Source organism: Gigantopelta aegis, chromosome 9, assembly GCF_016097555.1.
Source record: "Gigantopelta aegis isolate Gae_Host chromosome 9, Gae_host_genome, whole genome shotgun sequence".
Lineage (NCBI taxonomy): Eukaryota > Metazoa > Mollusca > Gastropoda > Neomphalida > Peltospiridae > Gigantopelta > Gigantopelta aegis.
In genome coordinates, this window is record NC_054707.1 from 61,886,284 (window position 1) to 61,913,149 (window position 26,866).

The window sequence follows — 26,866 nt, forward strand, 5'->3', positions numbered from 1 at the left end:
GAGATTGATGCTTTGATTGTGGGTAGCGATCGTATTTTGGGGGTGGTGGTGGAAGAGTTTCCGGCAGCGTTAGCTACCGGGAAACTTGTCTGCGGCGAAGGTTTTGTCCACGTCTTCGTATAAGACATTGGGAGCTTCCTTCCTTTCACATCCAGCGGTCGTTTCCGCTAGGGTGAAGGCAGACTGCCACCCATCTCCTAATGTCAGTGTGCCACTCACGGATTTAGAGACTTTGGAGAGGTTATCTAAACTTCTTTCTCAAGTCAATAACCATTTAGGTATGTTCCTATTTGGGTTAGATAAAGCAGTCACGGGTCTTCCGCCAATGGCTAAGAGTTGTTTGTTGGCGGCTTCTAAAGCCTCTCATCACGTCGCTCAGCTTGCTGGGCGTGTTTTTGCCAACAGTCTACTTCTGCATCGGGATCACTACCTGGTGGGACTGAGAGCGACGGGTGTGGTTAAAACCTACTTTCGTAGTCGCTCAGTAAGGGAAACCTTACTTTTTGGGACCAATTTTAACTTGGTCATGGACCAAGAAGTGGCGAAATTCATCCCTGCTGCTCCGTCCCGAACTGCTCGTAAGCGCCAGGCGGCGTCTACTTTTAAGCCTCCACCTGTTAAGAAATCGACTTTTCTTGACAGTTATCAGATCCCTGTGGTGTCTGATTCGGGCGTGCAGTCTGGTAATGCCCGTGGTTCATCGAAACAGAGACGTTTTCGGGGGAAGCCGGCACGTTTTCATGGTTCCGCTCGGGGCAAGGCGCCCAGGGGTGGGAAGCGGCCAGGATGAGGGTGCGTGGACAATCGACATCTGCTTACGGAGGTTCCGTTAGCAGATCTTCCTGTGGGAGGCAGATTTTGTTCAAAGTTGGATACAGAATTCCGTTTTCTTCACCCCCTCCACTGACGTCCTCCCCCTGGTTACCTGCAGTACCGCCTGTCGACAAACAAGTACTGGTGGAGAAGATGGTTGTCGAGTTTCTCGACAAGAAAGCCATCCAGGAGGTGGATTTGGGCACTCCAGGATTTTATTCCCATCTGTTCTTCGCCCAGAAGAAGAATGGCGAGTGGCGACCAATTCTAAACCTGAAGCCGCTGAATTATTTCGTCGTTATTCCATCTATGAAGATGGAGACGGTTCAGTCTGTTTGCTCTTTGCTTCAGGTGGGGGAATGGGCGGCGTCCATCGATTTGAAGGACGCTTACCTGCATGTTCCAATCCATCGGGATTTTTGGAAGTACTTGCAGTTCCTCTACGACGGCAGAGCTTACGAGTTTCAAGTTCTGCCGTTCGGATTGGCTACAAGCCCTCACGTCTTTACTCGGGTAGTAAAGGCAGTGGTGGGGCGTGTACATCTGTTGGGTATACGGATGCACAATTACCTGGACGATTGGTTAATTCCGGCGGCGTCACAGACGGCATGTCTCGTGGGCGTGGAGTTGGTGATCGACATGATTCTCCGATTGGGGTTTATTCCCAATTGGGTCAAGTCGGAATTGGTGCCAACGCAGGTTTTCACTTATCTCGGAGGTGTCCGTTCTTCCGACGGATTCGCGACTTCACAATTTCAGGACGTTGGCGCAACGTCTTCTGGTGGAGCAAAGTGCGTCGGTGCTCACGCTCCATGTGTTGATAGGCCATCTCGAAATCGCATCTGGAAGCAGTGCGTCACGCTTGTCTCCATTTCAGGACTGTTATTCGACATCGTCGAATTTTGTTGAGGTCGGACAACACGTCGGTTGTTGCGTACCTCAATCGGTGGGGAGGCACCAAATCCCTGTCATTGAGTCTTGTGGCTTTGGAGATTCTGGAATGGTGCGACGATTGGGGAGTGGTGTTATCGGCCAAAAACATTCCTTCATCCGTGAACGTCTTGGCGGACGCTTTGAGTCGTCGTTCCCTGGTTCAGACGGAGTGGATGTTGCACCGGACGGTGGCTTATCGAGTTCTTCAGTTGTGGGGGAGTCCTCAACTCGATATGTTTGCTTGTTTGAGGAAAAGTTTCCTCTGGCCATCATTCAGTGTTTATCTCGTACGCTTTCTGCGGATAATTCTGATAGACTTCTTTGTCCGGTGCGGGCTTTGAAATTCTATTTGGAGCGTACTAGAAATCTCCGGCAAAACACTAAGAGACTGTTTATCTCTTTCACACGCCAACCAGGAGACATTACGAAGAATGCTTTGTCGAGATGGATTGCTGCAACCATCAAACTGGCATATGAGAAGGCGGGTGATCATGTTCTGCGGAATTTCTCCGTTCGACCTCATGAGATTCGGGCGATTTCTGCTTCCCTTAATTTCCATAATTCTTTGGACATTTTCAAGGTCATGAGCGCATATTGAGTATTGTCAACCTAGCAAGGCTTTTGCCGCATGACGTCATACAAGATACATGACGTCCTTATTTGTAAGACGCTAGCTACATTCTGTCACATTAAAAAAGCGTTTCTAAACTCTAATTCATAAATAAATATACAAATTTTGTATTGTTATCGCAAAACTAAAAGTTATTTGTATTTACTGCACTTCAGCAAATGATTTAAAGAGTATGTTTTTGAGAAATACTCAGTCGAGTTGGGCTTATGTCACGTGACCTATATTTTTGGTCAGTGACCAAAAATATAGAGATTTATCCTAGTCATCATATCTTGCCAATGTATAAAGTGATTGCTGGATAAATCTATATTTTTGCCTGTTTCAACTACATAAAAGTCGAGTCAGCTTATATATCTTACCAACCTTTTTGTACCAGATACCAGGGCTGTACCCTGACCAAAATCCATGGGGGGGCACTAAATTTTATAAATAATTTTTAACATACTATAAAGATTAAACATTTCTATGCTATTACTGGAGATATATAAAAAAAAAAAAAAGGACAAGATTCTCAGGGGGGGCATCTGCCCCTCCCTGCCCCCCCGGAGGGTACGGCCCTGGATACTGAGGGGCAAACTAAGGGGTTGGCTTATTCACAGATTCGGCTAGTACACAGCAATATAGGGTATATGTATTCAGGAATGTATGTACATTTTTCTGAATCAGTTCAAGATCAAAAACAAATTATTTCAAAATTAAATATTATTACTAACATGCAAATAAGGATAAGCATGAAATAATAATATTAACATGAAACAATAATAATTTTCTGTCTCTAATGTGAATATATATTTTTTCTGATGCCTTTTTTTGTTTATTTCAGCAAAAGCGCAAGCTTCGGATTTTTATATCAAATACATTTTACCCACCGAAATCTGAAGGAGAGGTATGTCATTAAATATTATGTTATAAAATTACACAGTACAAATTTAAACCTGTACATAATGTAATCTTTCCCTCCATCCATCCCTCTCTGTTTCCTTCTCTACCTCCCTATCTTCCTATCTGACCACCATTTCCATTTCTTCCTTTCCTTTCTTGGCTTATGGTTGGGTTGTTTGTCGTTAATAAGAAAGAACTAGATGCAACCCCTGCAATTGCCCACTGCAGTCGGCAATGCCATGGAGTTGCCTTGAACTATATTCAGTTGTTTTTTTCAACAGCATGTTTTTTGGCCGTGGACATTTGCTTAATTGTATGGGTTGTAGATGTAATACTAATAGCTTTTCACCTCTCCATTCAGCCGTTAAAATCTTACTCTGAAAGGGATCCGGTACCAAGCAGCGAACCCAGTACCTACCAGCCTTAAGACTAATCTCTTTATCACTGTCACTACTATACACCACCCAATGCTGATTTTAAAAACCAGTTTACTTTGTTGTTGATATCTGTTAAGACAACTTCACACGATACAAGTGCCCTGAACAAGAATATCTTGATTGTAACAAGGTAACTTTACAATTTGATCCAAGATAACATTATGACTTGATCCAAAGTATCGGTTGCTATGCAGTCGGTTATTCTCGTATGAGGCACTTGTATCGTGTGGTGTTGCCATTACTCTTTTCCAGGCCACAATTGATTTTCTGTGTCCTGTACTTTGGCCTGTAAATACAGCTGTTCTGGATTCAACCCAGGGCCTAGTTTTTGAAATTCAGTTAACCTAACCAGAGATTAAGTATAAGGGAATGCCAGTTTTTGAAAACTGTTTTTATGTCAGTACAAATTGATTGAAGAAATATACTGAATATTAATTCTTAACTGCAGGCTCTGTATTCATAAACATACTTAAATCAGCTTTAGGTATTTAGATATGTATCATATGTTGACTTTATGAATATGGAAAGAAAGAAAGAAAGAAATGTTTTATTTAATGATGCACTCAACACATTTTATTTATGGTTATATGGCATCAAACGTATGGTTGAGGACCACACAGATAATGAGAGAGGAAACCCGCTGTCGCCACTTCATGGGCTACTCTTTTCGATTAGCAGCAAGGGATCTTTTATATGCACCATTCCACAGACAGGGTAGTACATATCACAGCCTTTGATATACCAGTCGTGGTACACTGGGTGGAACGAGAAATAGCCCAATGGGCCCACCGATGGGGATTGATCCCAGACTGACCGTGCATTGAGCGAGTGCTGTACCACTGGTCTATGCCCCGCCCTCTTATGAATATGGAGACAGGTACCTAAAGTATCTATGAATAATAATTTTGAAAATGTAAATCCCATTGTTTGTCCATCTGTCTGTCCCACATATAGTTTTTCAGATGCCTTTTTCCCACAATGCCTTGAGATATTGAGCTGAAACTTTGTGTATATGTTACAGTCAATCTGTGAAACCAGTGATGCCTAAACAAATCAGTCATTTCGCGAAGTGCCTGTGACCATCAGGCAATACGCGAAATGACTGAAAATTCCAGGTATTTCACGAAATGACTGAAAATCATGGCCAGCCATTACGCAAAATGACTAAAGTGATTCAAGTCTTATTGTTGACACTTGTATTCAGGCTTTTGGTCTTAAATATTGATAAAACCACATTTTAAGAACAAACAAGGATAAGTATATTGATTATACGATTTAAAATACTACTTATTATTAATTATTTATTATTATACAATAACTTAATATTCAACTTTTGCTATAGTTTCAGATTAAAGAATCTTATACAAAATATGCTTAATAACACTTGAATATTACTAACAAAAGTTTCTGGTAATTAATGTTTCTCTGGTTTATTCTTAAACAAACAACACAAAATCTGCTATATTATTGATGTCTTGTTATCTAGGAGCTTCTTTTCATCCCTGATTAGATATAATAGTTTGCTGGTTTATTCTCAAACCTAGCCTTGCTTTGTATTTATATAAGCAAATGGATTAAGACATGGCTACTTTCAGTGGCTTCTTCTAATCCCATAGTACAAATCTGTGATTACAGCACCATATGACTTTCATCTCTATAAAACATAACATGTTTCTGGGGTTTACTCATAAGTTCTTCCACTCTAGTTTTGTATTGCAATGCGTCAAAACGTGTGCCTTTGTTCACTGCAATTACCCCCCCCCCCCCCCCCCCCCCCCCCCCCCCCGGGGGGACTGATCGAAACTTATGGAGCCTTGTTGGCGTACAGTCGCACACTGGGTCACGGGCGACCGTGACCTTGGTGTACGGCGACCGGGTACAGAAGAAGGGACGGTGGAGGAAGAGGAGACGTGCGCCTGGGTCGATGCAGGGCGTTGGGGGGGGGGGGGGGGGCAACACCGGTGGCTAAACTGCCGGCAGCGGCTCCTTCTGCTCCGTCGCCCAACGCCGCCCACCCGAGGAAGAAGACTGGATCGAAAGATGCGCCAGCCCCGGATGCTCCAGCTTCACCCACATTGGACCAGGACGACTTGAACACAGCCATCTGTGACACGCCGTACCAGCGACCAACTCCACCGGCCCCTACTATAGCGTTTCCGGCTGTGTCGCCGATTTTACAGGCGACACACATTGAGACGCAGGCCCGGAAGGCGGCTGTTGTAAAGCGGAAGGCAACCACACACACACACACCACGCCGTGCCCCCCCCCCCCCCCCACCAAGTGGACACCAAGCCAAACTAAGCCAACCATCACAACCGCTGAAACCAGACATTGGACAAGTTGAGCAATGGTCACTGCAGGCCGGCCGTCTCCAACAGAGCTACGCTCAACTTGTCAAGCTGATCTTAGAGGACGTCCGCAAGCTCATCAGCATGTCCAAGCACGAGGCCTACCAGCACTTATCAACAAGCCGTGCTGACGGGGACTTTGCCTTTCATCGCGTCAAGCTGCAGGAGGGACGAAACGCAATGTGCGTCACCATCCGCCGGACCGGATTATATCACCGCGTCGGGGAAAGACTACCGTCCCATCGCCAGAAGTTTAGCGGCCTCCTTGTACCGGCAGTTACCTCCCGCAGCTTGACGTCACGGACTTCATCGATACACCTTAGGCGGCACCCACCTACCATCCTCCTTCACCTCCGCGAGTATGGACTTTGTCAGACTTTAACTTTTTTGGCCGCCATTTCAAATTTTTTATTTTTTTTTTGGTAAACAGTCTGGCACCTTTTATTTTTTGGCAGTCCGTCTAAATTGCTCCAGTCACCTTCAACTTTGGATGAGCAGTCTAATTTTTGGTTTGGCCTCTAATTGATCCCAGACATGGTTATTCCCAACTTACTAAAATTTTCCAAATTCCGTCCACCTCAAACTTACACACACACACACACACACACACACACACACATCCTATGCCGGAATTGGTCACTGGCGAAGTCAGAGGCTAAGTCTGGGGTAGGCGTGCCTGAACCTTCATTGGATATGGGCACGTAAAAACAGTTCCCATTCCCATAAGTTCTTTTGTTGCAACCAGTACATGATGGCAGAGTGAGGATGATCTTATATCTGCCGTATTCAATTTACCAACCGTCCTAGAATATACCACTGCAAGTGGGAGACAGGGACAGGGATATGTTAGGTGTAACTGTGCTGGTCCTAAGAGATGCGAGTCCAATCGTTGAAAATGTTTCAAAACCAAAATTCAATGTTCCAGCCGTTGTCATGGTAGCCTTGTGTGCAAAAACAAGTGACCTTTCTATACCAATATGTTACTTTCATGATTTGACACGGACTACTTGGTAACATTCAACTTCATCTTCATGTACAACTTCTGAAATGATTTAATTTGAATTTAAATAAAGCGTTACATTAGGACTTGAGTGGTGTGGTATTATAGAAAGCACTTTAGTCATTTGGCGTAATGGCTGGTCATGATTTTCAGTCATTTCGTGAAATGCCTGGAATTTTCAGTCATTTCGCGTATTGCCTGGTGGTCATAGTCACTTTGTGAAATGACTGATTTGTTTAGGCATTACGTGTAATGACTGGTTTCACAGATTGACTGTAACATATACATGTAGACTTTCATGGTAATTTACTCATTTATCACAGAGTTATGGCCCTTGAACTTAGGAGATATAAAAAATTGTAGGGGACATGTATTGCTTAAGCAGTACTCTCAGAATGCTTGTTTACTAAGGTTTGATTTAGCCTCTTTTTAAAAAAATTATTTATCTGGGTGACAAGTGTAAATGGACCATACATTGTAGATGGCCACTTTTTATTTTACTAACTACTAGTTAGCCAACCAAGTGTGCCCTGTGCTCTTTTTTTTCAATTATATTAACTTTTTTTATTATTAATATAACATCCAACTATTTTTATCTCTACTTTATATTTATCTGGGTTTTGTCGTGCACTGATAAACACTAAAAGAAGTGAGAGTTCACACAGGGCAAATCATGAGCATGAACCAGATATAGACACAGTTTGCTTATATATATATAGATCTGTTGTTACCTGGAGTTCAAGGCTCTTGTTGTTGTCATAGGCACGTGTTGCTGTTTGTGCCAGCCATTAGCTGTTATTGTAGGACAAGAAAATGTCTCTTTCATGATTAAAAAATGTCTCCTTGTTGACCTGACTGCTGTCTGTACCTTATAGAGCATAAAATAATGTTAACTGGTCTTTAAAGAATTTGACAGTTTTGTCAGTCAAGTCATAAATAATGAATTGATTTTTTTTTTTTTTTTTGCAACTTAATACAGATCCATATATACTATATAAATGCAGATCCAGAATTTTATATGGTGGGGGGTAGGGGGAATAGGAGGTAAGCAGTCCCTAAACAATAACCCTCTGTCAACAGTAGGCATGTAGAAACTGGGGAAGACAGGGAGCACATGCTTCCACACCCACCCCCAAACCCCCTATCAAACCTTTTTTCTGTTATCTTTACAGATAATTTGAGAGAATAGTGATGTGTGTGTGTGTGTGCGTGCGTGCGTGCGTGCGTGCATGTGTTTTCTTACAGGGCTTTACATTAACTATAATCATCTTGCCATATACATATATTAAAAAACATTTCTCATTATCCTATCAGGCAGCAAGCCATCCAATTGCTTAAAACAAAGCTCAAATGTATCATGTGAAATTCATGAATGTAATTTAATTATCTCTTTGTCAGTATATTGTAATGTTTGGTTGACTTGTCTGGTCGGACGAATTGTTAGAACCATTTACTGGCCATACACCCAAAACAACTTGTCCTGGGCTTGATGTCAAATAAGTATTTACACGGCCTTGTTTTAAGACAAGTTTCTGCTTGATATAGATCTGTTTACACTTCAGTAATTATTAAACTTTGGTTTTTGATGGATAAGAATGTATTTGCACCTCTACATATCCCTAAATTCAGTCTTGAGTGGTGTAAAATATCAAGCCTCCTATTTGAACAAACTGAACTTTCCATCTAACACCGATTATTTTGAGAAGTGTGATTTTTTTTCCAAATTTTATTAGTCACAGATGGCATTATAGGTTTTGTCTCCATCTGTCTGTCCACCTGTCTGTCCTTTTATCCATCTGTCCATTTATCCGTCTGCTCATTTATCTGTCTGTCCATTTATCCGTCTGTCCATTTGTCTGTCTGTCCATTTGTCCATCTGTTCCACATAATACGGTTTACTGGATTTTTGTTTCCACTATGCCTCAAGATATGGAACTGGGGCCTAATTCACAAAGGTCTCTTTTGCTAGACAACAAAGCATCCTCTTTGTAAGTCTTTTAGCATTACACTGCGAGATCGCAAAGGTTTAGTGAATTAGGCCCCTGAAATGTTATGTATAGCTTTATCATATAGAGTTACCTGTCAGTGTTGACAGTGTTTGGGATTTGCCCAGATGGGGACATGTAATGCTTCAGCAGTACTCTTAGAATGCTTGTAATTGATTTAGTCCGCAATAATGGAAAATGTTACGGATTCATAATTTATTGAGACATTGTAAAACACATTTCAGGACGGTGAGGAGTCTGTGCCATCATGGGAACTCAGAGTTGAAGGTCGTCTGCTGGAAGATGTAAGTCTAATGTTTTCACTGAAGCAAATTCACACCCAGTAGTGAGACCTGTGGTACATGTGTAAGCAAGACATCTATAGTCCATCCCACAGGGAATGCCTTTTTTCATACTATGGAATTTACTACCAGTTACTTATTTCTGAGCCGATTGATTTGTAAATTGCACACGAAAATAGTATTTTTGTGTTATTTCCAAAACACTTAAATGACTTTTCTTCTTATGTTAAATGAAACTGAAATTATTATATATTTTTTTTATATAGAATACATGTAGTAGGACAGACTATAAGAAGCCATTCACAAATGTCTGCATATTGATGAGCGTACAAACGATATGTTATGGTGTGCTTTTGTGTGTCTGTGTGTGTGTGTGTGTGTGTGTGTGTGTGTGTGCATGCATGCGTGTGTGTGTGTGTGTGTGTGTGTGTGTGTGTGCATGCATGCATGTGTGTGTGTGGTCTGTGTTTATTTGTGTGTGTGTGTTGTGTGTGTGTGTGCGTGCGTGTGTGGAGTGGGGTTAATGCAAATTTGAAAGAGAGTGCTTGAGTAAGTGGTGAATTAATGATTTTGAGAAAATGATTTTGTGTGATACTTACTCATTTGGCAAACCCTTTATTATGCATTTGAATGATTTTGTTTCTCAGTGATAGTATTTCAGGAAGATATTTCTCTATACTACAGTCATGTAGGTTGATGTTTATTTTCTAATACCACAATTCATACATTAATTTTGTACACGGTTATCTCATATTGCAATAGCTAGGCAGAATTATGCTAGTGTATGCTTATTTCTTGGAGGTGGGAGGGAGGAGGCAATCAAAATATGCAAGGAAAAAAATTAGCATTTTCTAAAATGAGTTCTCTTTGTAATATTGTAAACAGTTTGACAATAGTGAAAGCCCTGAAATAATGTCAGTTTTGTCATTCTAGCCACATCATACTATATTCACACTAATCTTTTTTATTATTATTGAATTACTCTGATGTATAAAACATTATTCAGAAACGAAATAGCAAAATAAGTGATTCTGATGAGTACATAAAGCAATATTATTATTATTATTAATTTGTATTTTAAATTTGACTATTTAGACATGCTCTAAACATCGATTGGATGTTGATAAATTTATTTTAGGCTGCCACAGCCAAGCTGAGTGATGCTAACAAGGTGAAAAGAAAGTTCTCGTCTTTCTTCAAGAGTCTTGTTATTGAGCTGGACAAGGATCTGTATGGGCCTGACAACCATCTTGTAGAGGTAAGGGCCTGACAACCATCTTGTAGAGGTAAGTGCCTGACAATCATCTTGTAGAGGGAAGGGTCTGACAACCGTCTTGTAGAGGTAAGGGCCTGACAACCATCTTGTAGAGGTAAGGGCCTGACAACCGTCTTCTAGAGGTAAGGGCCTGACAACCGTCTTGTAGAGGTACGAACCTGACAACCATCTTATAGAGGTACGGACCTGACAACCATCTTGTAGAGGTATGGTTCTGACAACCGTCTTGTAGAGGTAAGGGCCTGACAACCATCTTGTAGAGGTAAGGACCTGACAATCATCTTGTAGAGGTACGGACCTGACAACCATCTTGTAGAGGTACGGTTCTGACAACCATCTTGTAGAGGTAAGGGTCTGACAACCATCTCGTAGAGGTATGGACCTGACAATCATCTTGTAGAGGTACGAACCTGACAACCATCTTATAGAGGTACGGACCTGACAACCATCTTGTAGAGGTACGGTTCTGACAACCATCTTGTAGAGGTAAGGGCCTGACAACCATCTTGTAGAGGTAAGGGCCTGACAACCATCTTGTAGAGGTAAGGGCCTGACAACCGTCTTGTAGAGGTAAGGGCCTGACAACCATCTTGTAGAGGTACGGACCTGACAACCATCTTGTAGAGGTAAGGGTCTGACAACCATCTCGTAGAGGTACGGACCTGACAATCATCTCGTAGAGGTACGAACCTGACAACCATCTTGTAGAGGTAAGGGCCTGACAACCATCTTGTAGAGGTAAGGGCCTGACAACCGTCTTCTAGAGGTAAGGGCCTGACAACCGTCTTGTAGAGGTAAGGGCCTGACAACCGTCTTCTAGAGGTAAGGGCCTGACAACCGTCTTGTAGAGGTAAGGGCCTGACAACCGTCGTTGTAGAGGTACGGACCTGACAACCGTCTTGTAGAGGTAAGGGCTTGACAATATCTTGTAGAAGAACGCTTCACTCAGTCAGTCAACCAATCAACCATTTGACTTGTGCTTACATCCACTGAAGGTTCAAGCACGTCTGTCTTGGGCACATTCTCCAAGATTGCCCCCTGGGTGTGTCCAAGACGGGGATTTGTAGGGTAATAAGGCAATGGAATTTATCATTTGAATTAGAAGAGAAAGATTCAAATTGTAGATTCGCTCAGACATCATCAACATCGTCATTGCGTAAGGCATGCATGGGTTACAATGATATGTTTAACTTGTAACAATTTTGTTTGTGTTCATGTATTCATGTTTTTGTTAAATGTGGTCTTCAGTATTGATTATAGTGTTATGTATTGTTTGGTATTCGGAGCACATTTTTCACAGTGCTTTAAAAATGGACTCTTGAAGATGAAGAGTAAGACGTAGCCCAGTGGTAAAACACTCGCTTGATGCACAGTTGGTCTGGGATCGATCCCTGTCAGTGGGCCCATTGGCTATTTCTCATTCTAGTCAGTGCATTATAACTGGTATATCAAAGGCCATGGTTTTACTATCTTATTTGTGGGATGGTGCATATAAAAGATCCCTTAATTTTTACTAATGGAAAAATCCATTAGCTGATTATTAATAAATCAATGTGCTCTACTGGTGTCGTTAAACATAACTAACTAACTTGAAGATGAACATAACCCATCTCGAGACGTTCCTTAAAAACAATGCTCAATTTTCAAAGTTTCTATATGCTGCATCTTAATTGTTAATTTTTAAAGAATATTATACACCTGTGTCATGTTGTTAATATACAGGCCCAAGTATTTTGTTCTGCCTTTAATAATAAAAGAAATAATAGCATTTCTGCTTTTTTCTTAGTGAAAGTGGAATCATCTACCTCTTCAGCGTGGTTTTTGCCCTAAATAAAGTCCAGGCAAAGTCTCAAAATAATTCAATATGAGGTTCAAACACAGCTTCACTTAAGTAAACTCCAACAATATCCACACTTTTTACAACAGAAATTAATAGCAAACTTAGTATTCCAGTATAGCAATCCAGTATTCCAACAAATACAGCAGCTTACTGACTAATTTGTAATCTGCTACACTCCTAAATCAGGGACGTCATGTTAAGAGTTGAAGAAAGATTACTTAATACATTTACTTATTATAAGTGTTTTCATGAATATTGTAATTTGAAAGGAGAACAGATAATTACATGTAGGTTTTTAAGATATTTGTGATTTCTTTAATAAACGTACAGTAAAATGTTTTACAAATAGTTCTTATACATGTAGGTGTTGTTAGTTCTTATAGGTATAGTTTAGAATAGGGATAATAGCACTTACCTTCATCTAGGTCCAGACTATAAATTTTGTTTTAAATCATTATAGTTAACAACGAAACACAGTGGTATTACCCCGTAATTAGTTATGTAATACTGAAAAAATTAACTATTTTGGTGTTAATTACTTAAAATTACATTATGCATGAATTCTCATTGGCAACTTTTTCCTGGTTTTCCTAGAGACAGTCACATATAACTTTCCAAGGTTAGATCATGGATGATAAAACCAGTGTTTCGTTTGTTTCAGTGGCATCGAATGTCAAACACTCAGGAGACTGACGGGTTCCAGGTGAAGAGACCGGGAGATCAAAATGTAAAGTGTACAGTCTTGTTGATGCTTGATTACCAGGTACGTACTTTGATTAACTGACAGCTTGAACCCTACTTGTCGGTAAAACTTGTTAACTTCATTAATTAAAAAAAACATTGTGTGTAGACAGAGAGAGACAGAGAGAGAAGGAGAGGAAGAGAGAGAGAGAGAGAGAGAGAGAGAGAGAGAGAGAGAGAGAGAGAGAGAGAGAGAGAGAGAGAGAGAGAGAGAGAGAGAGAGAGAGAGAGAGAGAGAGAGAGAGAGAGAGAGAGAGAGAGAGAGAGAGAGAGAGAGGGGGAGGGAGGGGGAGGGAGGGAGGGAGGGAGGGAGGGAGGAAAGTTATTCCCATATTTATTAAGAAAACAGGAAAGTTAAAACAAATATTACGGATGTGGGATTCGAGATATTCTACCAGCTTTACAACCACTGATATTTTTAATACACTTTAATACACGTACATGTAATTATTATTTTACTAGGCAGATAATAACTTTTATGTGAATAGCAGGAGATTTCTGGTGGCTATCATCATAGTAAATGGGAAATTACATGCATCATTGTAATATGTTGCTGTTCTTATTAACTGTCTTGTTCAAAGTGATTTAGGCACATCTGTTAACACTCCTTGTGTGTGATATAATAGACAGATCTATCAAGATAGTGACTCGTCAGATTTTACGAACAATTGCCAAATTTTATGTTAATTTGGCAAAACAATTTCACATAATAATTGGTAGTTTGTTGGAAAATAACTGTTTTGCATATTTTGGGGATAATTTGGCGAAATGTTTTGCCGAATGTAACCCTGAAAATAAATACTGTAGACAAATTTCTGTGATCTGTTTTCAGCCCATGCAGTTCAAACTGGATCCGCGACTTGCGCGTCTGCTAGGAATCCACACCCAGACCCGCCCAGTGATTGTGAACGCGTTGTGGCAGTACATCAAGACTCACCGCCTACAGGACTCTCACGAAAGAGAGTATGTCAACTGCGACAAATACCTCGAACAGGTAACACAAGAGTACACACGTCACACACGTGTCCAGTAGGACCTCCGCGAGTCCAAAATACTGCACTCGAGTACTCGAGGGTCCAACTCGACCTGGACCCGAGTACCCGACACTTACACTAGATGATTAATGAAACAAAGGAATAAAGTGAAATAGCATTATGCATCTTAATTCCAGCAGTTAATATGGATGCCAAAAATCATGCCATTGTATTACATTCCACACATTTAAACTTTTGTTTTCCCTCCATGTCTCATAGCCCTATAATGTAACCAGCGGCAAGCACATGGCAAAGTGATGTAAAAAATGTCATTAAATGAGAGTGCTCTTCCTGGCACATGTACTGGAGTCATGGGAATGGACTAGAGTCTTGCTAGACTCGACTCGAGTACTCGTGGAGACCCTAGTTTCCAGAACTTACTGGTAGGGAACATTTTGTTCAGTATCGTGTCGCAATTCGCAACACACGTTTCAGAGATTTCTACACCATTTAAAAACTTTTAAACAGTAGTTGCTAATCAATTTTCATTTGATTAGAAATATCGCTAATCGGGATTTTGAAAACAAATTATTCACTGACTGTACTTGGGTAATTCCATTGCAATGGACGTACACGTAGTAAATAGGAGAGGGCCTAGTAAGTTGGCAAACTTGTGCCCAATCCTTTTGTTGTTTATGCAATAAAATATGTTTTCAATCAAAACAAAAATATTGGGCCTAATATACAATAGCCAGTTTTTGTCTTATACTCATGTAATATATACACCTACGATATATAAACATCTGTGTTAAAGAAAAAGAAGCTTTTTATCTTTTTCCAAACCATGACTATGAGTGCTAAAGGCCTGGGTCCAGGGTGGGTGGTATGTTTGATTATAGAAAACCTGATGGGAATATGCACCTGGTTCCTTAGGTATTTTAATGCCTTCGTTATCACTAGTAATCATTAGCTATATTTATAACATTCTCACCCCCACTCTTAGTTTAATATATATTGTGGACTGTTTTAGCGACAGTCTGAATTTTTCAAAATAACTTTGAATGGTCTTGTCATTGTCATCCGATGTATCTTACGAAATGTTGATAAGAGGATACTTTATCAAAGTTCATTAAACTGACTTTATATTTTTACCTCATTTTAATGTGGTATCAATATCACTGCTTTGTAATCCAGATTTTTGAATGCAAGCGAATGAAGTTTGCTGAAATTCCCTCCAAGCTGCACCCGTTGTTGATGCCTCCAGATCCAATCGTTATCAACCACATCATTACGTAAGAGGAAAAACTAAGTGATATATTTTATTCTTACATAAGTTTAAACTTACACAACATCGTTAAAGCTATAAACTTTATTAGATATGTTTTTACTTAAAGCTGGACATTTAAATGGTATCTTTGAAAAATATATACATTATTGCATGAGCAAGTTTAAGAATTATTTTATTCCCTGAGTGATAGCTAGGGATATAAAACAGTTTCCAAATGAGTGATTTTTTAAAAACATTACATATACGGTAATTGTAATCTGCTACCCACTGAATATTAGCATTCAACAAGTTCAGTTACAGAAATAATTAATTACACTCACAGTAAATAGTTCCCATTTATAAGAATAAAACAACATAAATCCAGCTAGCATTTATTTATTAATGCATTCAATTTAAATTATACGTTTTCATTGTTCAATGCATGTTACAGTGTCGGAGATACATTGATGCTATCAGTTTCACAAACATTGATGATGATGATACATTGATGATGTCAGTTTCACAAACATTGATGATGATGTCAGTTTCACAAAAATTGATGTCAGTTTCACAAACATTGATAATGATGATGATACATTGATGATGTCAGTTTCACAAACCACAACTGCCGCAAGCTTGCAGGTTCTATACAGACTTGTGTTGTCAGAAGTGTGCCATAATAGTAATGTTATGGCCCATGCTATAAAGATAGCATGAAATAATATGATACTTATGGAATCATGAATTATAAACCATGTTAGGTAATAAACACAGGATATGTTTAACAAATATTGTAACGGTAAATAATGTGAGTACAGATATTTATAACAATTCTGTTTCTGCTGTTTGTTCTTCAGTGTTGAAGGGCCAGATGCGAAGAAAACCGCATGTTACGACATCGATGTTGAAGTGGTACGTTGTGTTTTAAATAGACTTTTATTTAATAACAGGTTTGTTAAATTGCTCCATCCAGGTCAAACCGGCGTCGTGGTTAGGCCATCGGTCTACAGACTGGTAGGTACTGGGTTCGGATCCCAGTCGAGGCATGGGATTTTTTATCCAGATACCGACTCCAAACTCTGAGTGAGTGCTTCGCAAGGCTCAATGGGTAGGTGTAAACCACTTGCACCGACCAGTGATCCATAACTGGTTCAACAAAGGCCATGGTTTGTGCTATCCTGCCTGTGGGAAACGCAAATAAAAGATCCCTTGCTGCTAATCGGAAAGAGTAGCCCATGTAGTGGCGACAGTGGGTTTCCTCTCAAAATCTGTGGTCCTTAACCATATGTCTGACACCATATAACCGTAAATAAAATGTGTTGAGTGCGTCGTTAAATAAAACATTTCTTTCTTTTCCATCCAGGTCAAAGGTCATTTGCAAATCTTATACTCTTATAATTTCTGTGTGAATTATTTAACACACTTTAGCTATAGACATTGTTTTGGTTACCATGACAACCACATAAAAAACCAGTTTAAAAATATAAAATATTATTTATAATAGGTGAATATTTTTTTTTAAATACATATTTAATTTTAAATTCTGATTTTTAAATCTCTAATTGTTTTATTTTATTTACATTATTCTAAGTGATTTTTAATTTCGTTTACCCAGGATGATACCCTGAAACAGCAGATGAACTCGTTCTTGTTGTCCACACAGAGTCAGCAGGAGATTGGATCATTGGACAACAAGGTAATATTCGTGTTAAAATCAAACATTGGGGTATGTGCTGTCCTGTCTGGAGGGACAGTGCATTTGAAAAATGTATTTTTTCCCCCGAAATTTTGCAGAAGGTAATATTGATGATACAGTGGACAATATTTCAAAATATGATTGCTTACCCAGGTAACTGACTGTTCAGTTATGTGACTTATTTTCTTAACCAAATTGGTTACCTCAAACTTACATTCAAATTACGTATCTCTTTAATTTGCCATTTAAAAATCTTCATATATATAAACGTCATTAGATGGTTATGAAAGTTGTTTTTGTTACTAATGTTGGGATTTCTCACTCCAGCCATTGCACCACAACTGGTACATTAAAGGCCATGGGATGGTGCATATAAAAGATCCCTTGCTGCTAATCGAAAAGAGTAGCCCATGAAGTGGCGACAGCGGGTTTCCTCTCTCAATATCTGTGTGGTCCATAACCATATGTCCGACGCCATATAACCGTAAATAAAATGTGTTGAGTGCGTCGTTAAATAAAACATTTCCTTCCTTTTAATGTTGGGTCCCCTGCTTATCTGGTGAGGGATGAAGATAAGATAAAGATAAGTCAGATGTATACATTCTACATTCGGAACAGCAGGAAGTTTACTAGGTGTATAGAGAAATGCATTTCAACTAAAAAAATTCACAATTATCAGACCAGGTCCAACTAAATTTTGTGGGATTGCGAAAAAAATAAATAATGTTTTACTCATGAAAAACAAAAGAATGAATTTGGTAATTTTTACCCCACCCCAAAAGAAAATCGATGTTGTGTACTCAAATTGTACATCAGTCTGACAGGTGGTAACCATGGGCCTCTTTTCTTGTAGTACAGCCATTGAGGCTCTCTTTCTCTCTTTTTGTCTCTGTCTCTGTCTGTCTCTCTGTGTGTCTGTCTGTCTCTTTCTCTCTCTCTCTCTCTCTCGCTCTCTCGCTCTAACACAATAAGTGACCTATCTGCACTGACAAATTAAGTGATGTAACATCTGTCAGGAGGTATTGTGACATTTGTGTACTTGCAGCATGTGACATAACAGTGGCTGTTACCAGAACAAGGCGGTGTGACATTTTTGTCCTGTTTCTAGCTCAGTACAGCGTCTGCTATTTTGGGCATTGAAATACTGGGTTAATGGCTGTACTGGAATATAACCAGGATGTCACACAAAATCAGTGACCTGTATTGGGTTACAGGAAAATACCAGGACAAGTACTTGACACTGGTGTTTCAAATGAGAGGGGCTGAGGTGGGGGGGGGGGGGGGGGGGGTGGGTAGGTGGAGGAATCTGTTGGTTTGAAATGAGAGGGGTTGAGGGGAGGAGTCTGTTGGCTTGAAATTAGAGCAGCTGAGGTGGGGGTTTGAAGGGGAGGAGTCTGTTGGTTTGAAATGAGAGGGGCTGAGATGAGGAGTCTGTTGGTTTGAAGGGGCGAGACGTAGCCCAGTGGTAAAGCGCTTGCTTGATGTGCAGTTGGTTTGGGATCAATCCCTGTCAGTGGGCCCATTGGGCTATTTCTCACTCCAGCCAGTACACCACGACTGGTACATCAAAGGCCGAGGTATGTGCTATCCTGTCTATGGGATTGTGCATATAAAAGATCCCTTGCTGCTAATCGAAAAGAGTAGCCCATGAAGTGGCGACAGTGGGTTTCCTCCCTCAATATTTGTGTGGTCCTTAACCATATGTCCAATGCCATATAACCGTAAATAAAATGTATTGAGTGCATCGTTAAATAAAACATGTCTTTCTTTCTTTCTGTTGATTTGAAATGAGATGGGCTGAGGGGAGTAGTCTGTTGTTTTGAAATGAGAGGAGCTGTACGTTGTAGATCCACGAGACGGTGAATGATATAAAAGTGTGTCTGTGTTTACGTTGTATACTACTCAAAAGAATTTAAGGGTCAAAAATTTATAACCAAATCAGTTTCAGAGTGTATTAGATTGATGATGTAAACTACACCAAATTTTTTATTTATTGTTCCATATTTACAAAAAACCACAAATAAACGTCACTGTATACAAGAAAGTCACATGACATGCAAAGTTGAAGGTTGTCAAACATGGATTTTACACATTAGAACATTCGTTTAATAGTGTGTGAATCCACCCCTGGCGCGAATACACTCGACACATCGTTGCCTCATGCTGTTGATCAGACGTCTGAAGAACTCTTGGGGAATGGCCTGCCACTCTGCCATAAGAAGTTGACCCAGATCATGAAGGTTGGCCGGAGGGGCATGGTTATCCCGAACTTTCCTTCCTAATTCGTCCCAGGCGTACTCTATTGGGGCCAAGTCAGGCGAATATGCTGGCCAATCCATCCTGGCGATACCTTGTTGTCTGAGAAAGTCTGTTACCACCCTGGCGCGGTGGGGTCTGGCATTGTCATCCTGCAGAACTGCCCCGCCGCCAATCTGCTGAAGGCCTGGGAGAACCAACGGCCGGATAATCTCATTCAGATAGCGGATTCCATTCAGATTGCCATCCACCACATAGAGGGGGGTCCTGTGGTGGATAGAGATGCCGCCCCACACCATGACGCTGCCACCACCGAACCGGTGACGTTGTCTAACGTTAACGTCAGCGAAGCGCTCCCCAGGACGTCTGTAGACATGAACCCGACCGTCGTTGAACTGGAGACTAAACCTGGACTCATCAGTGAACATCACTCGACCCCACTGAACACGTTGCCACCGCAGATGAAGCGTGCACCAGTGACGTCTGGCCGTTCTGTGACGTGGTAGGAGTGGTGGTCGAACAGCCTGGCGACGGCAGCGTAGATTATTGGCTCTCAGACGATTGCGTATGGTTTGATCAGACACTTGAGTTCCAGTCGCAGTCCGCAGATTGTCACGTAATCGGCATGCAGTGGTTGTGCGTTGACGTAGAGCCATATTGGTGATGTAGCGGTCCTCTCTATTAGTAGTGTTTCGGGGTCTTCCCGAACGTGGACGATTTCGAACAGAATTCGTTGCTTGGTACCGTTGCCACAGTCGGCCAACGACACTGACTGACACCAAGTCTCAGAGCATTTCTTTGCGTATTGCCATCCTGAAGCCAAGCAATAGCCCTTCCTCGATCTTCGATAGTCAGTTGAAGTCGTACCATTGTCGAATTTGGAGTGTGCACCGTACACGAACGCAAGCTCCAATTATACGGAAATTCAGCATTGGGAACATGGAATACACGTGCAAAGCGTGCAAATGAAGCGCTTTGTGAAAAAGCAAGTTATGGGCACTTAGCAGACCTTTCGCTTTCGCCCTAATTTACGTGCAAATGTAAGCATGTTTTCGCCATTAGAACTAGTCGACAGTGTCAATGAGAGTGCATTTTAATTCATTTATGGGTTGCTTAGACCCACTTTCGTCAAAATGGAACAATACTATGTGTGACATTATGGTCTAGCTAATATAATTGACATTCAGAAAATAATGTCGAAAATATCGTCTGACCCTTAAATTCTTTTGAGTAGTATAGATCCACGAGACGTTGAATGATATATAAGTTATCTGTTTACATTGTAGATTCACGAGATGATGAATGATATAAAAGTTGTCTGTGTTTACGTTGTAGATTCATGAGACTGTGAATGATATAAAAGTTGTCTGTGTTTACATTGTAGATTCACGAGATGATGAATGATATAAAAGTGTCTGTGTTTACGTTGTAGATCCACAAGACTGAATGATATAAAAGTGTGTCTGTGTTTACGTTGTAGATCCATGAGACGGTGAATGAATACAAAAGTTTGTTTGTGGTTACGTTGTAGATCATGAGACTGAATGATATAAAAGTGTGTCTGTTTACGTTGTAGATCCACAAGACGGTGAATGATATAAAAGTGTGTCTGTGTTTACGTTGTAGATCCACGAGACGGTGAATGATATAAAAGTGTGTCTGTGTTTACGTTGTAGATCCACGAGACGGTGAATGATATAAAAGTGTGTCTGTGTTTACCTTGTAGATCCACAAGACAGAGAATGGTATAAAAGTACGTTGTAGATCCACAAGACTGAATGATATAAAAGTGTGTGTTTACGTTGTAGATCCATGAGACGGTGAATGATATAAAAGTGTCTTTGTTTACGTTGTAGATCCATGAGACTGAATGATATAAAAGTGTGTCTGTGTTTACGTTGTAGATCCACGAGACGGTGAATGATATAAAAGTTTGTGTGTTTATGTTGTAGATCCACAAGACTGTGAATGATATAAAAGTGTGTCCGTGTTTACGTTGTAGATCCACAAGATAGTGAATGATATAAAAGTGTGTCTGTGTTTATGTTGTAGATCCACGAGACAGTGAATGATATAATAGTGTGTCTGTGTTTACGTTGTAGATCCACAAGAGGGTGAATGATATAAAAGTGTGTCTGTGTTTATGTTGTAGATCCATGAGATGGTGAATGATATAATAGTGTGTCTGTGTTTACGTTGTAGATCCATGAGACTGTGAATGATATAATAGTGTGTCTGTGTTTACGTTGTAGATCCACAAGATGGTGAATGATATAAAAGTGTGTCTGTGTTTATGTTGTAGATCCACGAGATGGTGAATAATATAATTGTGTGTCTGTGTTTACATTGTAGATCCACGAGATGGTGAATGATATAATAGTGTGTCTGTATTTACGTTGTAGATCCACGAGACTGTGAATGATATAATAGTGTGTCTGTGTTTACGTTGTAGATCCACAAGATGGTGAATGATATAAAAGTGTGTCTGTGTTTATGTTGTAGATCCACAAGACGGTGAATGGTATAATAGTGTGTGTTTACGTTGTAGATCCACAAGATGGTGAATGATATAAAAGTGTGTCTGTGTTTATGTTGTAAATCCACAAGACGGTGAATGATATAATAGTGTGTCTGTGTTTACGTCGTAGATCCACAAGATGGTGAATGATATAATAGTGTGTCTGTGTTTACATTGTAGATCCACGAGATGGTGAATGATATAAAGTGTCTTTGTTTACGTTGTAGATCCACGAGACGGTTGAGACGATCAATCAACTGAAGACTAACCGCGAGTTCTTCCTCAGCTTCGCCAAGGATCCGCAGGAGTTCATCAACAACTGGCTCATTTCTCAGACCCGAGACCTCAAGGTAAACTACATCTCATCTTACTTGTTTTTTACCTAGTAAGTCTTAATTCGTAGTCAAATATTATCAATAAAATGTGAACTGGACTATCTCGTGTGCTTTATTTATAACAAATCTTTGTACTCATGGGACTTGATCCGAGATATCAGGGCAGGACATAACCCAGTGGTATAGGACTTGCTTGATGCATGGTCAGTTTAGGATTGATCCCTGTCAGTGGGCTATTTCTCGTTCTAGCCAGTGCACCAGGACTATTATAACAAAGGCTGTGGAATGTGCTTTCTGGTCTGTGGGATGGTTCATATAAAAGATCCCTTGCTACTAATGTCACGGATGTTTTAGGTTTCGTCTCTGTCCTTCTGTTCGTCTGCCTGTCCATCCGTCTATCCCACATATAGTTTTCCGGATGTTTTTTTTTTACAAGGCATAGCTTTATCATATACTATTACATATCAAGTTTGACTTTCATAGCAATTTACCAATTTTTTTGGACAAAAGTTATGGCCCTTGAATTTAGTAGGAGACATCAAATTTAGTTTTACGGACTTTTTCTCCTCTAAAGTCTCAAGATATTGAACTGAATTTTTTTTGTATATACTATACTATTTATCATATACTATTACAAACCAAGTTTGACTTTCACAACGATTTACCCATTTTTAAAAGAGAATAGATAGATGTTTAATGACACCCCAGCATGAAAAAGGCATTGGCTATTGGGTGTCAAACAGTAGTAAAGACAAAATATTAAGTTGGTTGTTCCACTTAGGAGATATGAAAACAAAATTTCCAAAATTATTTTTTCCAATGCTTCGAGATATTAAGCTGAAATTTTGCATACATGTATAGCTTTATAATGTTCTGTTACCAATCAGTCTGACTTTCATGGTGATTGTTTTTCCATGCAGACAATGACTGATGTGGTTGGGAACCCAGAGGAAGAGAGACGAGCAGATTTCTTCTATCAGCCGTGGTCGCAGGAGGCCGTTTGTCGCTATTTCTACAGCAAGGTGAAATGATATGCCTTTATTTGGAATCTTTTGTGGCTAAGTGGTGACAATGAGGATATAATGCTATAAAATATTTTTGACCAAGAATGCAAGTTGTTTTAAGTTTTAAAAGCTGCAGATAATTAAAAAAATTATAGCAATCATCATAATTGAGGGGAAAAAACAAACTATTGCAATAAAATCAACATGTGGTTCACTTTGAGGGTGTGAAAACAAGTGTCATCTCTCTTGAAATATATATTGTGACTGGTCGAGGTATAAAATTTGTGTCTTACTGTAATTGCTGTTTTCCCTAGAAATTTGTTTAGGCATTGTAGACAACACTTTTGGGATATTTTCATCATTTTCAGGGCACTTGTTTTCTCACTAAAGAAAAAAAAAAATAATGGAAATAAAAAGTAAATGTAAATAATGTGCTTGCTTTAATAAATGAATGGCAAAATATTATAACAGGGATACTTTATTAATTAATAATACATTTTCCGAGTGTTTTATAACTGCAGCTTTAGAATTAACTGTTGAGAAAGGCTTGTTTAATCTCAGGGCAGCATGGTGCTGATTAAAGCAAGATGGTGCTAGACTGTCGAGGCATGGTGCCACACAATGCTAAAACAAGCTAGGGAAAACACTATGTACTGACAGTATATTATAAATGGTGGATGGCAAATCGATCGACAATATCAGTACTGGGCAGAAGTTTTATTAATATTACTTGTTAGGCCTGACCATCACTGACCACTGTGGATAGTGACATGATATTTGTTATATACAAAAAAGTGATACTCTGTACCAAGTTTTAAGTTAAACATTTTATTTTGTTACTTTCAGGTGCAGCAGAGACGAACCGAGCTGGAGCAGGCTCTCCAGATACGCAACACTTAGACTAGAACCTGTGTTTAGTTTGTTACCAGATAGTTAATGTGCGTGTACATCAGGCCCATGTGTGTGACAACTGGATCAAGTTAAAACAATGATAGCTCCTATGCCAACTTTTCAGATTTATCCACCAGATAGAAGTTGAATACGGATAAGGGCCCTTATTCAATCGTTATGCATATTGATCCCAGTCTTTTCATTATACATCCAGCAGCCAGCTAAATTGCCATCTACTGAAGCTAATTTGGTCACATATATATATATATATTTTTAATAAAATCCCAGTCTTTTCATTATACATCCAGCAGCCAGCTAAATTGCCATCTACTGTAGCTAATTTGGTCACACATATATATATATATTTTTAATAAAATCCGTCTTTTCATTATACATCCAGCAGCCAGCTAAATTGCCATCTACTGTAGCTAATTTGGCCACATACATTTTTCTCTTCTTGTTTTTTAAAATAAAATCTTAGACCAGCTTTTCCTAAATGCAATTCTATGCGAGATTTATTGTGCATTTCTATATCTGCATTATCACAGATTACTATACAAAATCCGACTTCGTTGAAGTGTAATTTTAAGCCGTTATTAAATACTTTACATTATGACAACTGCCCATGTGTGAAAATCTGTAAATGGAAAAGGTTCTGTGCATATGCACAATATCGATAAACTGGTGCACAAAATCACCTTAATGGAAAGCAGTCCGAAGTTAATATAGTTTTTTGCCTTGTTAAAAACTATGAAAATCACTACTATTACTATGCTGTGAATTCATTTTAAAATGTAAAGAGAATACATCAACATGGTAAGTGGGGGAAATGGCAGTTGTTGTAGCTTCTAAATTCTTAATGGTAATGAAGAATGTGAAATTAAGCTTAATGCCGGATTGACTGTGTTTCAAAGTGCAGTCTACAGACACAAGAGTTTATTGAAAATATTTTAGAATCCAAGTTTCACAGCGGTGGTTTAATAAAGCTTATAAAAGCCATGCCCTAATATTGCTTGCCATATAGTTTAATCCTCAGTGGAAACTGATAAAATATGACAAGCTATATAACAAAGAAGCATTTTAAAAATAAATATGTTGGACCGAAAAAAAAAAGATTGACTTTTTTTATTTATTCATTTGCACAGTAGTTATATGGCAAACAGAATATCTGTCATGCTGGACAAAAATATTTAATCAAGCAAATTTTCTTAATTCTATTATTGGTACTTAAAACAAAACTCAAATTGTACTTTTGTGGGGATGGTAGATTGGGGTAGCTTACTTCCCCATTTGAGGCTACACAAATTAATTTGTTTACAAAATGGACTTTTGCATTTTGTTGAGGAAAAAAGAAATCTTTAAAATTGGCATAGCTTGTTGAATTCAGTCATTGGGGCCCCGTAAATGGATTTTCTGGATCTGCCACTGGAATTGGGAATTTTCTAAAGTTGCTACAGGTACAGTCATTGTCATTATGTTGTGTATAAAAACATTCACTTTTGTATATTACATGTACTAGGATTACTTACCATATTATCATGTACATCATTCATGTATTTTGTAGGTTTCATCTGTTTATCTCATGTACATTTTGTTTTGTTTTGTAAAATGTATAAATTTGTGCTTAACAAAAGGAGACCGTGTTTCTTTGCCATGTGTTTCATCGATGTACCATCTCACACATGCAGAATACTGTTTTGAAAATAAACATATTCTGCTTTATAACATTTTCGTTTTTGTTTCAAGACTGTCCAAAGTGGCATGCACTATCATCATGTTACCAACTAATGAAGCTGGCTAAACTACTAGTGACTAAATTTAAATATTTAATACATTTTCCTGTTTAAAATATCAGTATTTGTACATTTCATTTTATTTCTGACCATCCGTGTAGAGTAGTTTCAGCTTCATTTTATTAGGAAATGGGAAATGTTTTATTAAATGATGCACTCAACACATTTTATTAGGACACCAAGAAATGTTTTATTTAAGGAGGCTACTTATTAGAAATGGCTGTTAAAGCAGCTTTAGACGCACACCCTAGTTCCATCCAGCGAAAATAAATTATAATTTGGTTAATCTACAAACCTGTAACACACTTAGATCACGTTTTTATCAAATGGAGTGAAAAAGCAGGTTTTATATCGATAAATACCATGGGAATCCCCATGTCCCAATTGCTTGAAATAATTTTGAAAGTTAGTATTCTGATGTCACCGGTAGATGTTGCTCGAAGCACAACAATGCCTACGTCACGACAAATTTCACAGACTTTGGGTGCGTTCCTTTCACCTCTCTGGACATGTTCCAACTGTTCTGTCCTGGTTGTATCCCCTCTCCAGATATCGTAAGACTTAGCAAAATTATTGGTTTTAAGGGTTTGTAACGTTTTGTATTGAGACACTTACTTGTCTGAACTTTATTGTTACTGAAAATGTTCACGAACTGTGAAGAAATATCTCGCAAATGAACAGCAAGCAAACGACAACAAATCGGATGTTGATTGCGCGAACCGTGCACGAGAAAACAAACCAAACCAAAATGATAACGGTCACGTGGTATACCAATGTCTGTGACGTTTACACAGGAAGATTCCCTCTAAAAATAGATTGGACCTCACTTGCTTAACGTTTTTTTCTTGAGTGCGCGCGGCATTTTAAGAAATACAAAAAAATGCATTTCGTGGTTTTACAAACATCAGGATTACCAGGATTACCAAAAAGCACTTTAGGTGAA

The 26,866-nt window shown here is 39.4% G+C and overlaps 1 protein-coding gene across 5 annotated transcripts in view; it reads left to right on the plus strand.

Annotated features, from left to right (window-relative positions):
• LOC121381859 (SWI/SNF-related matrix-associated actin-dependent regulator of chromatin subfamily D member 1-like) overlaps window positions 1-25,851 on the plus strand; it is a 92,650-nt gene extending 66,799 nt beyond the window's left edge. For all 5 annotated transcript variants that reach the window (XM_041511231.1, XM_041511232.1, XM_041511233.1 and 2 more), the window contains 11 exons: window positions 3,201-3,263; window positions 9,276-9,335; window positions 10,471-10,590; window positions 13,110-13,211; window positions 14,022-14,183; window positions 15,358-15,455; window positions 16,288-16,342; window positions 17,046-17,126; window positions 22,128-22,250; window positions 23,156-23,257; window positions 24,086-25,851. In XM_041511231.1, the coding sequence (XP_041367165.1) occupies window positions 3,201-3,263; window positions 9,276-9,335; window positions 10,471-10,590; window positions 13,110-13,211; window positions 14,022-14,183; window positions 15,358-15,455; window positions 16,288-16,342; window positions 17,046-17,126; window positions 22,128-22,250; window positions 23,156-23,257; window positions 24,086-24,139 (1,020 nt within the window). In that variant the 3' untranslated portion in view covers window positions 24,140-25,851. The remainder of the gene's footprint in view (window positions 1-3,200; window positions 3,264-9,275; window positions 9,336-10,470; window positions 10,591-13,109; window positions 13,212-14,021; window positions 14,184-15,357; window positions 15,456-16,287; window positions 16,343-17,045; window positions 17,127-22,127; window positions 22,251-23,155; window positions 23,258-24,085) is intronic.
• Window positions 25,852-26,866: the final 1,015 nt, after the last annotated feature.